General features: G+C 35.2%; 1 protein-coding gene across 2 annotated transcripts; it reads right to left on the minus strand.

Annotated features, from left to right (window-relative positions):
- Positions 1-8,010: 8,010 nt before the first annotated feature.
- LOC121243281 (probable protein phosphatase 2C 27) lies at positions 8,011-12,137 on the minus strand. 2 transcript variants are annotated; one of them, XM_041141375.1, is made up of 4 exons: positions 11,806-12,137; positions 10,285-10,482; positions 9,319-9,530; positions 8,011-8,920 (listed from the first exon to the last, which is right to left on the minus strand). In XM_041141375.1, exons 1-4 carry the CDS (start codon positions 11,947-11,949, stop codon positions 8,359-8,361), a joined length of 1,116 nt encoding a protein of 371 aa, XP_040997309.1. In that variant the 5' UTR covers positions 11,950-12,137; the 3' UTR covers positions 8,011-8,358. The 2 variants fall into 2 exon arrangements, with proteins under 2 accessions (XP_040997309.1, XP_040997310.1); XM_041141376.1 differs by having other exon boundaries at positions 10,285-10,492; positions 11,806-12,119.
- Positions 12,138-14,774: the final 2,637 nt, after the last annotated feature.

A 14,774-nucleotide genomic window follows, 5' to 3' on the forward strand; every position in this document is an offset into this window, starting at 1 on the left:
GGGAAGCAAAATAAGCTGATCATCATGCATAACCCTCCACCACCAGAACCTCATCACCACCACCCACCACCACCCGATGCACCACCCCCAGGACCACCACATCCTGAACCTCCTCCTCCACATGGTCATCCTCCTCCTCCAGGTCCTCATGCGCCTCCCCCAGGACCTCCTGAGCCACACAAACCACATGATCCGCCTCATCACCACCACCCTTGATCCGTGATCGTGTCGGCTGGAAGCATACATGTGTGATATTATTGTATGGTGTAAGAGCTAGCTAGCCAGGAATATAAGCTATAGTTATAGTTTTTACTAGTATGCACTTTGTACTTACCTTTATACAATAAGCTTGTGCCTCATCTTTGTGGTGAATGTGTGTGTGTATATATATTCAAAAGTTGATCAATAGACTTTACAGTAAGTTGTTCCTTGGTATATGAAGATCCTATGCCGGCGTATCGATGCATCATCCGGTTGCTATGTTCTTATATTCCTATTTTTCCTTAATGAGGATCAAGATAAAGTGATCATGGAAGATTCTTACAGCCAGCCCAAACAAACAAGCTGCAACACACCATTTCACTGCAACTTTTAGTCGCAGTCTAATAGTCTGTTTATCAGATCATACAAAAATCGCTTCAAGCGGCTTTCTCTTAGTGGGAAATGGCTCCAGATCCTCCCCCCCCCCCCCCCCCCCCCACTTTTTTTATTCCACTAGTATTGTATTTGTTTGTTTTGAGATTATTGTTGGGGACTTCCACCCCATTGAATCTTATATCATGTAACCATTTAGTTTATCCATGAATTTGCTTGCTTAAAAAAAAAAGAAAGTTGTTCCTTGGTCTTGGAGGCCTATTGCTTATTTGCTACTTCAATCTAAAGTCTCCAAGTCTAAGAGCAAACTTTACCGCTGAGAAATTAGATCAACAGTACTACATGTACTCCTAACAGATGCTTGATTTGCTCTTTATATCCCATATTGAATATCACATATATTCCCAAGGAAGAAGTTTTGGCCGTTATAATCATTGCAGGTTTTCTAATCATATCATTAAATGGTCATTTTAGAGTGTAAATCCATATGTACTCACAGCCAGGACTTTCTTTATATGGTATCAGAGTCAGTTTCCAGTTAGAAAGCATGAGACTTAAATCATCCTACTTACAAAGGAATAGCATGACAAGAATATCAAGAATTCAAGGGGGATTGCAGAGGCAAGGCATGCACAAACTACATGCAATTCAATTCTTGATCACTGTACTAGACTGGATCTGTTCTAATTCCTATACGCCGAGCCACGTATCGTCCTTCCTAGTTCCTTTCACTCTCAATTTGCCTCGTGCGGGGGGCAAGCTTAGTCCCAAGTTACTTCTCCTGCATCTGTGAAAGTATCATACCTAACTTGCAATTGTTGAAGTAGTCCTGTTCAAGTTGGAAGTCATCCTGCTACGTACGACTCCGCGTCCTTTCTCTCTTCGTGCGTGGTTAAGATAAAATAAAGCAAGGGTGTTTTTACTTGTTTATATATTTGTTCATCACATTAGATGCATGGCTCCATTAGTGACTTGCAAATACCAAATTAAACGCATTTACATCTTAAATTGGCAAAACTTAAAGCAGAATGTATTCCCAAAGTGGCTCCAGAGCTTTAGCTTGGGCCCTTCTGAGGCAGTGAAGAAGTATTTCTCATTGGGCTTGAGCTCAGGGTGTGATAAAAATAAAAGAGGTCATTAATTTGTTAGCACTTCCTCCGGCCTTCTCCATCTTCTTGGATGGTTCTGTTAATGAATAATTTCACATTATTTGTGAACAACATCTTAGATATATTTATAAGAAATGAGCAACCCTATCTTAGAAAACTAATTTTATGAGATGAATTAAGTTTGTAAATTTCTTCATGGTATTAAAGTCTACCACAGAATGAATGGGGGCCATACTACTTATCCTGTAATAAGGAGCAGGAAAAATACTGCATGCATGTGAGGGAGGGTGTTGAAGAATAATCTCACATTGCCTAGGGACAAGATCTTGGACATGTTTATAAAGAATAAGCAATTATCTTTTGTAGAACCGGTTTTATGACATGAGTTAGGCCTATAAATTTTTTCATGATATTAAAACTTGCTACAGTACGAATAAGAGTCCACACTACTTATCATGTGATAATAACTGTTAAAAATATTAATCTGTATGTGAACAAGGGTTTTAAGAAATAATTTAAATAAAGTTTTGAATATGTTTATAAGAAATAAATAATTTTTTTTTTTAAAAATTGATTTTATAAGATAAATTAGCCCGTGAACGCATAGAGCCGAAGGACTGCAAGCACTTTTAGAACGTGGAAGCAATAATAGACCCGAGACAAGAGCTTCCCCACCAAGCCAATGAGGAATGGGACTGTGCAAAAACATCACTCTCTCATTTATCTTTTCATCTGCATCCGTTGAGGATTTCAAGGCCGTATTCAAATGGATAGGATATTCACCACCACACAATTTGATATTACTCCTCAGCCTATTATGTAGAGATTGCGCTGACAGTTAGGTAGCACCCTAGTCATATAAGCTCACTCACCATCTCAAGTTCTCACATACTTTGGAGCACCAAGAAAAAAGCATTCTAGCCGGGAAGAAAAAGAAGAAGAACAGACAGCAGGAAGATGCACAACCCCCCTCCACCACCACACGACCCTCATCACCCACACCCCGGGCCACCACACCAAGGGCCACCGCATCAGCCTGCACCACCTCCGGGGCCGCCTCGTCATGAACCACCTCCTCCTGGTCCTCACGCACCTCCACCAGGCCCTCATGACCCGCACAAACCACACCCTCCTCATGATCACCACCACCACCACTAATTAAAAAGGCTAGAAGTTTATATGTAACCTTATAAAATCGTGTGACTAGGATTGTAGTCCAGATGTTATGCCTATGCTTTGTTATTTCAGCTTGTTAGTCATGATGGGAATAACTAGTCTAGTTTACCAAAGCTAGCAAGGATGTTCTTGTGATGCTATGGCTAAATAGAGATCTTAATCTTTTCATAATTATGTGTATTAAGTGAACAACTGGACTGTAATTTGGTAGAGGAGAAAAGGGATCGTGTTTGTTTGTAGCTATGCTGTAGTATCTATTACAATAAATAAAGTACCCTTTGTGTTGATTGCTGCTCTTCTTCTTCTTCTTCTTCTTCTTCTTCTTCGTCTTTCACTGTACACGAACCTTGTATCAGCAACTGCTTCTTCTTCTGACTCTCCTTTTTGTGTACAAAGTAGATCCACAGCCATAATGCTGGTTTTCAGGCAAAAGCTCCAAATACGCTTTTTCATTTCCATTCCCAAGTAGGCTTAGAATTGAACCACGCATCCATAAAAGAAATATTAGCATAGGTAAAATCTTTGAATGTGATTTTGGCCCTTAAACCAGAACAAGCACCTCCATTGTGGAAAAGGGCATGAATTTTTATCCACGAGGTAAGAAATTTACGAGTATAAATTGTCTCGTAAAATTCATTCCATAAGAGATGATTATTATTTTTTATAAATATATATAAGATTTTATCTATAAATAATATGAGATTATTTCTAAATATTCTTATTTATGTGCAGATTAGTATTTTTTTTCAATCCGGAATAAGTAGTGTGGGTTCATATTCGTCTTATAGTAAGTTCTGATACTATTAATAATTTTATGAACTTAATTTATTTCATAAAATCGATTCTATAAGAGATAATTATTTATTTTTATAAATATATTTAAAATTTTATCTACATATAATGTGAAATTATTCTTGAGCAAGAAATAGGGAAAGATGATAAGAGAATTAACAATCGGAGTAAAAATAATTGCTGTCAAATTAATAAATAGTTATTCTACCGGTAATCCGCCGTGGTGAAGCACATGATGGAATCAATACATCCGACTTTATAGTTTGAAAAGACTTCTGATCAATATCATAATTCAAGTAACTTGATGGAGGGTAGAAACTTTTCCATTCACATTCTTCTTATGCTAAGTTTAATTAACGTATCACTAAGTTGTTTCGTCTCTAAAATTCATTTAATGCATAGCAAATCCTATGTAGCGCACGAATTGGTTAAATAGGTTGGTTTCATTCTCATATGAGGAAGTGTTATGCATCCTCTGTTTTGCATGTGACCCGGCTCTCTTATCTTTTCCAAAGTCCGTTTGCTTTGCAGAATGGACATTTTCTTGAGGAAATGAGAAGGTTTAATGTGACGTATTTTTAGTGTATTTTTTAATTGAATGATTTTTTTAATTAATTTAAATATTGATTCTCTTGTTTTAAGTTTATGGGATTTTTAGTTGGTTTATTTTTATGGTTTTTAATTTGAAAATTATATTGATATGTTTTCTTAATATTAAATATTGTTTTGCATTTATATTATTTTTTTTAATTTAAATTAACTGTTTGTGGGTTTTAAAATTATTGTGTTGTTGGATTTAATTATTTTATTTTCATTTTATCATTACGTTTAAATTATTTTAATTGACTTGCTGTTTTAAAATATTTTTCGTTTGATCATTTTTGTGACCCAAGATGAGAGAATTGGACCTCATTTCTTTCCCTCAATTTTCTCATTTTCTTTTTTCTTTTTCCTTCTCTTTTTCTTTCTTCTTCTTTTTCTTTTTTCTCTCCTCTCTCTCTCTCTCTCCCTCGCGCGACGTCTTCTTCCTCTCCCTGCGTCCACGTCGTTCTCCACCAGCCTGCTACCGTGCGACTCCGTCCGGCGACACCGCCCAGCCCATTAGCTTCCCCTCCCTCCGGCGACCACCCCCTTCAACCTCAGCCTCCCTCACGCCGCTGTGAGCCCCACGCATAACACCAAGCTGCGACCTTCTCTTTGCTCCAGCGCCGCCGTCGCGCCACCTCCGGCCACCATCTCTTCGCCACTTCATCTTCAACTTCCTAGCAACCCAATACACGCATCCTTAGCCCCGATCTATCACCGGTAAAGTATATCCAACTCCATTTCCGTTTTAGGCTTTGTGGTCTTCAACCACCCTCTACGCCGCCACCCACGGCCAACCACCACAACCATTAGTTTCACCGACATCTCTAAGTCATACCCTATCAATTTCGGGTCTTGGTTTGTCCCCATTCAAAAATGGGTATTTGAGACCCACGGCCACAGTGCATTTTGCACTATTTTGTTGTTGTGCCGCCACTTCTAGCACCTTCATGATTTTTCAAAAATTATATTATAGCATTGTAAGTATTTTTCCTAATAACTTTTGAGATTTAAATGTATTTTTGTGCTAACTCATATTTACTGTGAATTGGTTGGTTGTGCCGAACTGAGTCCGAGGAGTAAGGGGGTCAGCTGAATTGGATGATGGAGTTGTTTTTGTGATTGGTTTATGCTATGAGATTTGTTGGCTGTTTCGGATTTAAATATTGGTGTTTTGAGTTTAACGTTGGCTATGGTGGATATTGGTGATTTTAGGAAGTGATGATATATTTTGGAATTATGAGGGTTTTAAGTTTTGAGGAATTAAAATAGGTTATTTTAGAAGTTTAGATTTAAATATCAAAATCCGTGATTGATTGAAAACTTACGGAAATTACGTGATTATTTTATAGGTAATGATTTATAGTTGACTCAATATTTTTGAGAAAAATTCTGAAAAGCTAAGAAATCCAGATAAGCGGGGTTCCTATGCTAGATTTGTATAAAAATAAAATGGGCTGAGGTTGATTTTTGAAAATATCCATGTTTTGTTATGAAAAGATATTTGAACTACCTCAGTTATTTGTTCTGCATTACTCATGAAATTCTGTTTAAGAATAAAGTGTTTTCTGGCATGACTGGTGTGGACATGAGTTATTTTGCATTTTGTTTCTTAACTGTGCAAAAGAGAGAGAATATGAAAGTTTGTGCATAAAATTATGTTTTGTGATCTGATTCTATTCTGTTCTGAAGATGTTCTATACTCTGATGTGATGTGATTTCGGAAAACTTTGTTCTGTTCTGAAGATGTTTTTTATTTTGATATGATGTGATTTCTAAAAACTTTTGGCATGACATTCTAAATCAGGATATGGTTTGTGGATGGTGACCTATTTGACCTACCACGGGTGCTAATAGTGGCTTCTGTTTGGGTTGGTACCAACTGTTCTGTTTCTGGTGCACCCACTTTGAAAACAAAGTGGTTTTCTGGTGGTCTTTCCTTTGTGCACACTCGGGGCTCCGAGAATAAATAAAGGGAAGATTCACATTCTGTTTCTACTCGGTTAGCTACCGGAGTTTGCACAACCCTACCACGAGGGTTAAACATGGCCTCTGATGCGCTGTGATGTTCTGGTATGATGGTGGTCAGTTATGCTATGCCAAAAGACTTTGAATAAGAATATTTTTTTTTAAACCTTCGCTCTGATATTTTGATAGCATGTTCTGACTCTGCATTCTGAAAAGAAAATAAAAAGTGTTTTGTTCTGCATTCTGAAATTTGTAAATACTCATGTTTACATACTAGTATATGTTCTCTGCTTACTGAGTTGTTGATAACTCACCCCCTCTTATCTCTAATATTTTCAGATGATTATTGGATATTTCAGCTGAGAATCAGGACCATGAAGAATTGGGTGAGATGACTTAAGAATAGTGGATTAAGAATAGAAAGTTTTCGATAAGTATTAGTGATTTTTGATAATTATATTGTTGAAATGTGAGTTTATGTGACATGTAGAGAAATTGATAATTTTTGGGATTACTGTATTGAGGATTTTATATACAAGTATGTGTGGTTAATTAAATTTGAAGTGTTTACATTCGATTTGGAGCTTTTGGAAGAGTATTAACAATGTTGGAGTTGAGTATCAGGTAATATGAGTTAACTCTCCGGACTCTCGAGAACGGGACGTTACATCTAATCTCATTAAATTGGAAGACTCTTCATATTGTTATTAAAACATTTTTTATTCTTGACAAGAGTCGTGAGATATCCTAAATTTTGTCAATCTTAAAACTACCTTCTTATTGCGAATGAAAGTGAAAGTATAAGGGATCAATTTGAGAGGTAAAGAAAGAAAGATTTTAGATGTATAAAGAAATATCCGCCATTTTTCTCCGAGAAGAGTTTGCAGAACAAGAAATATTTCAGCCACAAAGATATTTTACAAAAATCAACTTATAAATTGACATGATTTATATCAGATTGTAAAGTTATTTTTATTATAAACTAAATATAATGTATTACATGAAGGCATTTTAATTTATAGTTTTATATTTATAAAATCTTTTTGTAGCTTCAACATTACTCTTGCAGAACAAAAGATTTGAAAGTGTAGTTGTGGAGTCGTTTTAAATTCTTTAAGACGAGATTGTCGTCTTGATGGACCCTTTTAGAATCGCATTCAAAGCGGAACATTTTGTTTGAAACCGTACATAGGGGAGCATGCTAACCATCAAATCTTAGTTACGAAAAAGTGAGTGGTCAACTTCCATTACCAGCTTGTGGAATGAGTGTCGGAAGCTCTCCCATCCACACATCTGGCTTTATCTTTGCCTATATAGGACTCGAGTTGTGAGAAATATCAGCTTAGAAAAGGTGAAAAAGAGGAATCGGATTCAGTCTTCCACAGCTGGGAAAAGATTGCTTTGAAATAGCCTGATAGGGTGATCTTCTTCAGTAATAATGACCACCAAAATGGTGAGATTGCAAAGTTGAATGTAACCTCCACTCAACAAAGGAACAAATTACGCGAAAAAACTTGGTTGATATACAGCAGCATGCATATGTCTTCTAAGCTGTTTTCGGGATTGAAACTCTTTTCTTCTTAAAAATGGCCGCTATTATCCAATGGCAGAAATAGAAGAAAAGAAGTAAAGTTAACAGCTTTGGATTCTTTCATATATTTACTCAATTACTCGCTCTTCCCTCTACCAACCATACGTTACATATACATAGCAGTTCTACAACAATCCAATGGGAATGTAAAAATTTCAACGTGAAAGTTACATCTTTCCTTTCACCAAAACAAAATAAATGTATGCACTGGTTTGTATACATTGAATTAAAAATGATACAGTGCTAAAATCATCAATCTGTCTACAAGTTGGGATTAATCCCCTCCCCGATTTCAGAATATTATTACAAATTATGATTCCCTTTCTTCTTATCTTTCCTTCCATCTTCTCAGTAACCAAACAGGGCATCAATCCATCAGAGCAAGGAAAAGGCAGTTCCCATGTTTGGGATGATGCTTTATGTGTGTGTGTGTGTATATATACATAGACAGATACAAAACTGGGGAGATCGACAAAGTATTATTTTTTAAGATTAGTTATAATATTTTCCTCCCAGGAAAAATGTTTCAATTTAAAAAAGAACTTAATCTTCTAACAGGCATTTGAGACTCTGTAGGCCTTCAGCAGATATGCTTCTCCTGACCCTGGCCCTTTGTACCACTGCAGGCAGAGGTGGCTCCACATGAAAATTTACCATCACAGCTGTCAGATTGTCTATTGCTCCCCGCTTTAATGCTTCCTCTACCATTTGCCTGCAGCATAACTTCACATCATTGTGCTCTTGGAGCTGTCTCCGAGCAAAATCTACAGAATTTTGACTGGAAAACACATCCCATAGTCCATCACTGCCAATTATCAAAAACTCATCTTCCTGGGTCAATGTTACCAATTCAAGTTCAGGTTCAGCACTTAATGGCCCAACCCTTTCACCCGTTCCTTTCATTCCTTCGAGGTGCCAATTGCCTAAGGCTCGAGTCACACCCAACTGACCATTAAGGTAACCATCATCAATGTATCCACCCAAGGACTCAATCCTTGCTCTTTCCTTTGTGCAGCAAGGCCTATGATCTCTTGACAGCTCTATAGCAATTCCACGCCGTGACAACACAGCTCGACAGTCCCCAGCATTGGCCACAAGTAAAGACCTGTCCAAAATGGTATTGCATTTTAAGAAGGAAGTGCACCTAAAAATGTCATTCAAAATGCTCTTTGCATAGCACATTATCTCATAATTTGTGAATAAGAATTTGTAAAGATGCAGAGGAGACAACATAAGCAATTCCTTGTAAATGGGAGATTTAAACATCATTGTCGTGAGCCTCTTTTATTGGTACAACATACAGTTATAATCAATACAGTAACCATATTGATCAGCATCCATGTATCATTCTTTATTTTAATTATATTTATTTACTTTTCCTCCATCTTCTACAGTACATTTCAGTGCCAACAGCTCATTAAATAGCGAGGATTGTGGCTATGCAACTCACTGAACCCAAGTAAAAAACTAAACTGAAAGATGACTGATCAACGTGGGACTCACCTCCCATATATCATTGCAGTCAGAGCAGTTGTGCCAGAAGACAGGGAAGACTCAAGAGAGCATCTCTTTGCAAATGCAGCATCAGTTTCTATAAACGACCTTGTAACCACCTTCTCAAGTTCTAAAGGGAAATGAGCATCCTCGACAATTACTCTTGGCAAATGGTCGCGAACAAATTGTGCTGCACCCTTTCCTCCATGCCCATCAAATACCTATTATTCAAACCAATTGCTATATATTAATAAAAATCGAAATGTTTGAATTGTTAGTTGTTTTTCTGTGTTTCTCAGAACTTTAATAAACAACTACTCGTAAAAAGGAAGGTGCCCACAATTAGATCCACATCCATAAGTTCCATCAAGGCATCCTCCAATATTCAATTGCATATAATTTACTACGAAAATTCCCAAGTTGACCTTGGATAAGATAGCCATCCCTCATAACATTTATTTAATTGTCACCAACTTCTATTCAAGTGGCCGTACAATGGTTATTTATCACGAGAATTTTTCAAGCTTATGAGTTTTCTTAGATGGTAGATGATGGATACATTCGAATTCAAAAGTGATCCCACAAATCTGTGATATGATCATTCTTCAGAACTGGAAGTACATTAGTCTTTTCAAGTTGAAAGCAAATAACAGCTAAAAGAAGGTTCGTATATCTATATATATATATATATATATAATACTCCAACCATTCACAATAATGCGATATAATCTATATTTTCTAGAAATGCTCAGGTTATTCATCAAATTAACAAAGTACCCACAACCGAAGCTCTCTCTCTCTCTCTCTCTCTCTCTCTCTCTCTCTATCCACACACACATAGAGCATGGACAGTTGAATGTTTCCTCAAACTCTCACAACCACCCTTATTTTAAGGATGTGATTCTTGCAAAAGATTCAAATGTAAATTGTTTTTGGATACAGACGGCAGAGAATTAAGTAGGTTAGATAACTTACACCATAGAAGGAGACAACTTCATCAGAGAGTAAACTAGAACCAAATTTCTCAGCTAAATCACCAATGCAGATGTGAGTATCCTCCATATAGTCACGACCCCCTATATGAGACCACACTCCTGACCGAAGGGCAGGGATAAAGTCTAACAGGTTCTGTTTTCTGTCCACAGCTACAGCATCCTCACAAATGCTTTCCAGCTGAATGAACCTCATAAACATGAAATTATTATAAGAGGATGAGATGAACAATAAGCATAAAACAAAAAGGCAAAAAAGAGACTTCTTCGAAAGCGTTCTGCTTCTTTCAAAGGTAAAAAAGAGACTTCTTGGGAGCTCGAGAAAGAGACTTCTTGTATAAGGTCTCCATGTAGATTTTAGTGATTCCGAGTTCGAAGAATTTCAGGCACTTTTCCTGTTGCTTGGTAGGTGGATCGTGAATCTCTTGTTATTTCCTGTATACTGGGGTTAATATCCTATTTTCGTCTTCAACAAAATTATCTTGATTATAAAAAATGTAGATTTTAGTGATCAGTATAACTCTTATCCAGAGAAGGTATGTGTAATGAGATAAAAGCATCTGGTCCATATAATTGTGAAGCATATGCTCTTTTAAACTCGTGGCACTGATAACCATTTGGAAAAAATTTTAGATAATGAATCTTTGGAAGAAGCAGAACAGTTTCCATTGCATTGTGTCAGAGTTATTTATACTAACCTTCGTTGGTGTTGGAATTATACATCAACACTCAATTAATTCAAAAGCACGCAGAGACCTCCCTCAGGAAAATAATTATCACATAACCCCCCTCTTGTTTTGGAAATGTCATACTATCCTTACTACAGGTTAATAAACTAAAACAAGTTCTGTTGTAGGTATTCCCTAACTGATTAAAAATATTTAAACAAAAAAAGAAATACAGGTTTACTAACAAAATTTTTATTTCGGTTCTCGAAATCCTTTTATGGTATCTTTCTTTAAATTCCACACTCTCATAATAAAAAGAATTCATTGGTCAGAACATCAAAATTCTAAGCGACTACAGTGCCGGTGAGACAATCCAAATTATTGACTGAAATAGAGCGCTTTGACAAACTCAGATTCATTGAATGAAACCAAACTAGAAAAATAGCAGAGTACCAACCAGTAAAATTCTGCAAAAATTTTAGATGGTATAATATCCATTGAACTGAAATTAATGAAACCAGCTAAGTTTTATAAGTGCTGAGCCATAAACATGAATTTATACTCACAAAGTCCCAAATACTTTCAAATAGATGTCCAGTAAGTCACCTTTCAAAGAGGAATAACCAGACAAAAAAATCCAGTAGGAATAATCCCATGAACAAAATCCCATTTGGAAACGGGAAAAATAAGGGGGGAAAAGGAAAATCATTATCAATCATTAATCACATGGAGAAACAAATGCTCAGAACCCAATTTCAAAAAAACGGATCTTCCACTAAAACAAAATTGAGACGAAACCCAGAAGAAGTAAACGATAAAGGAATTGGATTTCTTACAGGAGATGATCTTTCAGAAGACTCCTTATCCCACTTCTCCATCTGGGTATGCAACACTTCACAATGCAAACGCCCTGGCCGCTTGTTATTGTTGTCCAGACTCTCAATCTCCTGGTCAACTTCCTCTGCATCCTTCACACACATGATGATAAAGATGGTAGTGGCGGTGGTTGTGGTTCAGCTTCTTACAGCAAGAGCGCTACGCTTATGAAAAGTAACACGCACAGATGGAATAAGAGAAATATGTTTACGTGGGAAAAGATTCTTAGGAATATGTTGGGAGGACTGTGAGAGAGAGAGAGAGCCGTCAAATTATAGATTTTTTTTATGAAAGCGTGGCTGAAAATCAGTCTGTTAGTTGTTAGTAATTATCATGAGCTTTATGCGGCTTGCAAGGAGGAAATGTCCTCTTGATGTACATCTTTGATTTATTTATTTATTTTTATTTTTATTTTTTTGAGTGGGGGATTTTTTTGTTATGAAAATATTTTCTGATATTTATAGGGCAAATGGTTTAAAATCCTCAGTGATTTTAACATTTTTTGAGATTACTTTTGGGATTTCTTAATGATTACAAATACTTTAAAATGGACCTTCAAAACTTTTTTTTTTTTTTTTTTTATGTTGGAGAACATCTTCAAAGTAGGGCCCTTCAGACCCAACCCTGCAGATTAAATGCCCATCCCATGCAACCGACATTCAAAACTTGAAATGTTCTTCAACCCTTCTTTATATAGATCTTGACATAATATTCTTAAAAGAAAAAAAAAATAAGTTTTCAAATTGTTTCATTTGGATCTATCCATCCAAATCCTAGATTTAATTTTTATTTTAAGTACCATGCTTAGTTGAAATTTGATTAATTTTATATAATATTAATCCTAAATTCTTTTTTTTTTAAAAAAAAACAATATAAAATGGGGGATTGGCCTGCCCCAATAAACCTCATACTTTTTAAATTCAAAGTATCCCAACCACCCATCTTTGATTACACCATTTCAGTACTTACCTAACCCTTTACCATATCTTATTTTATAATTGTAAAAAATTATTTATTTATTTTTTATATATAAATCTTTTAAACCCGTTTATAAATCTTACCATTCAAACAACAACCATATAGTTTCTTGAGAAAGTAGGTAGACATTTTGGAGGATGGAAAACGTGAAAAGCTATACCTCAATCATTGCTACACAATCAGTCACAAGATGTGCACATAATTGGATGGATGGCATTATTTCAGGGTGCCTACGCATTATTAGTTGGCTTCTTTTGGAGCAAAAACCAATAAAAAGAGGATAGTCATTTCTTCTAAGCTAGGAAAGGAATTTATATAGCTGATTTTGATTGCATTCATTAAACACAATACATCTTTAGAGCATTCACGTTCACTTGATTAAATATATCTTTAAAATTTAGTTAATATTATATTTTTTTATATTTGTCCATTCTATTTAAATTCAATCCCCACATCAGATTAGTCATTCACTCTTTATATAATAATAAAATATTATTAAATTAATAATTTTTTTATTTAATTTATTTGTATCATATTTTATAATTATACCAATTTAATATTAATATTAATTATATTTTAATTAAATTAATATTAAAAAAATCATATTTTCAAAAGTCATTTAATACTAATAACCAAAAATTGAGATTAAACTTATCTAAAATTTTATCTAAATTTCTTATTCACTAACCCAATATCTAGCAACATATCTATTTCAATGTCAATAAAAAATCTACCTACATAAACACTTACAAGTGGTTGGAGTGGGAAATTATATTTTAATGTTTGATAAATCAATTGTGGTTCTCTATTTTTGGCCAACCACTGTAGCAAAAGTCCAAATTGTTTTAGAGATACTCAATCCAATGTGGGGTCTTTTGACACAGATTATCTAAATTTTAGTCATCCTTCAACTTTGGCCAAGCCAATAAGGATGCTCTTAGGGCACGCTTGAATATAAAAACTATCTCATTTCATCCTATCTCATCGCATTTCATTATTATAATTTTATTAAATTTCTACATAAAAATATAATAAACAAATCAACTTTTTCAAATCACAAAACAATAATAATATTAAAAAATAATATTCTAACAACATTTTATTCAATTCATCTAAAATCATCTCATCTCATCTCATCTCATTATCCAAGAAGACCATGTAGAATTCTTAAACTTTTACCATTTTTTTTTTCCCAAAACCAACGGAGCCTCTCCAACATCAAGTCCTGAAATTGGTATGGTGTCCCAATAGGTGATGTTTTCAACTTGTAGGAGGAAGGTCATTTTATTTATAGTTACAACTACAAAGAATGGTGCCAAATGATTTAAAAGAGAGCTTTTAGGCATTTTGATATGTTCATTGTTCACACCGACTGAAAGGGCATTGTTCAATGGGGAAGCTTACGTGGGATAGCAACATTTCATGTCTCTCTTTCTGCTTTATGCGAAGAAAGGCACCGAATTGATCGCTTTGAAAGTTAGTCTATATACAGTCCTCATTTAGACAATAGAGACTGTTTATGCAATCCCATACAGTTGTATTTAAAAAATAAAAATAAAATTATAATAATATCTATTTTAAAATGATAATTTTTCATCTTTTATTCTCATTCATCAATAAGATTGTACACACAATCTCTACTCATGATTGCAAATAAAATTTCTTTTGACTTGATGGTCCAAATGCCAGAAAGAAGAAAAAGAAACCTTTCGTTTTGCTATCATTTAACCACCACCATCCTGAACGTGCTCCTTGATTTTAATCTCCATTTTATTCCTTTCAAAGTGACCCCATGAATTTCCAAAATATATTGAAAAAGAGAGATTACCATCTCTCTGTCTTTGCATAATAGAATGAATGACATCTCCTACCATTTGTCAATATCGTATAAATCATACAACATTTAATACAATATTTATTTGTAGGGTTTAAATAGTGAGATGAGATAAGA

This window comes from Juglans microcarpa x Juglans regia, chromosome 8D (genome assembly GCF_004785595.1).
Source record: "Juglans microcarpa x Juglans regia isolate MS1-56 chromosome 8D, Jm3101_v1.0, whole genome shotgun sequence".
Lineage (NCBI taxonomy): Eukaryota > Viridiplantae > Streptophyta > Magnoliopsida > Fagales > Juglandaceae > Juglans > Juglans microcarpa x Juglans regia.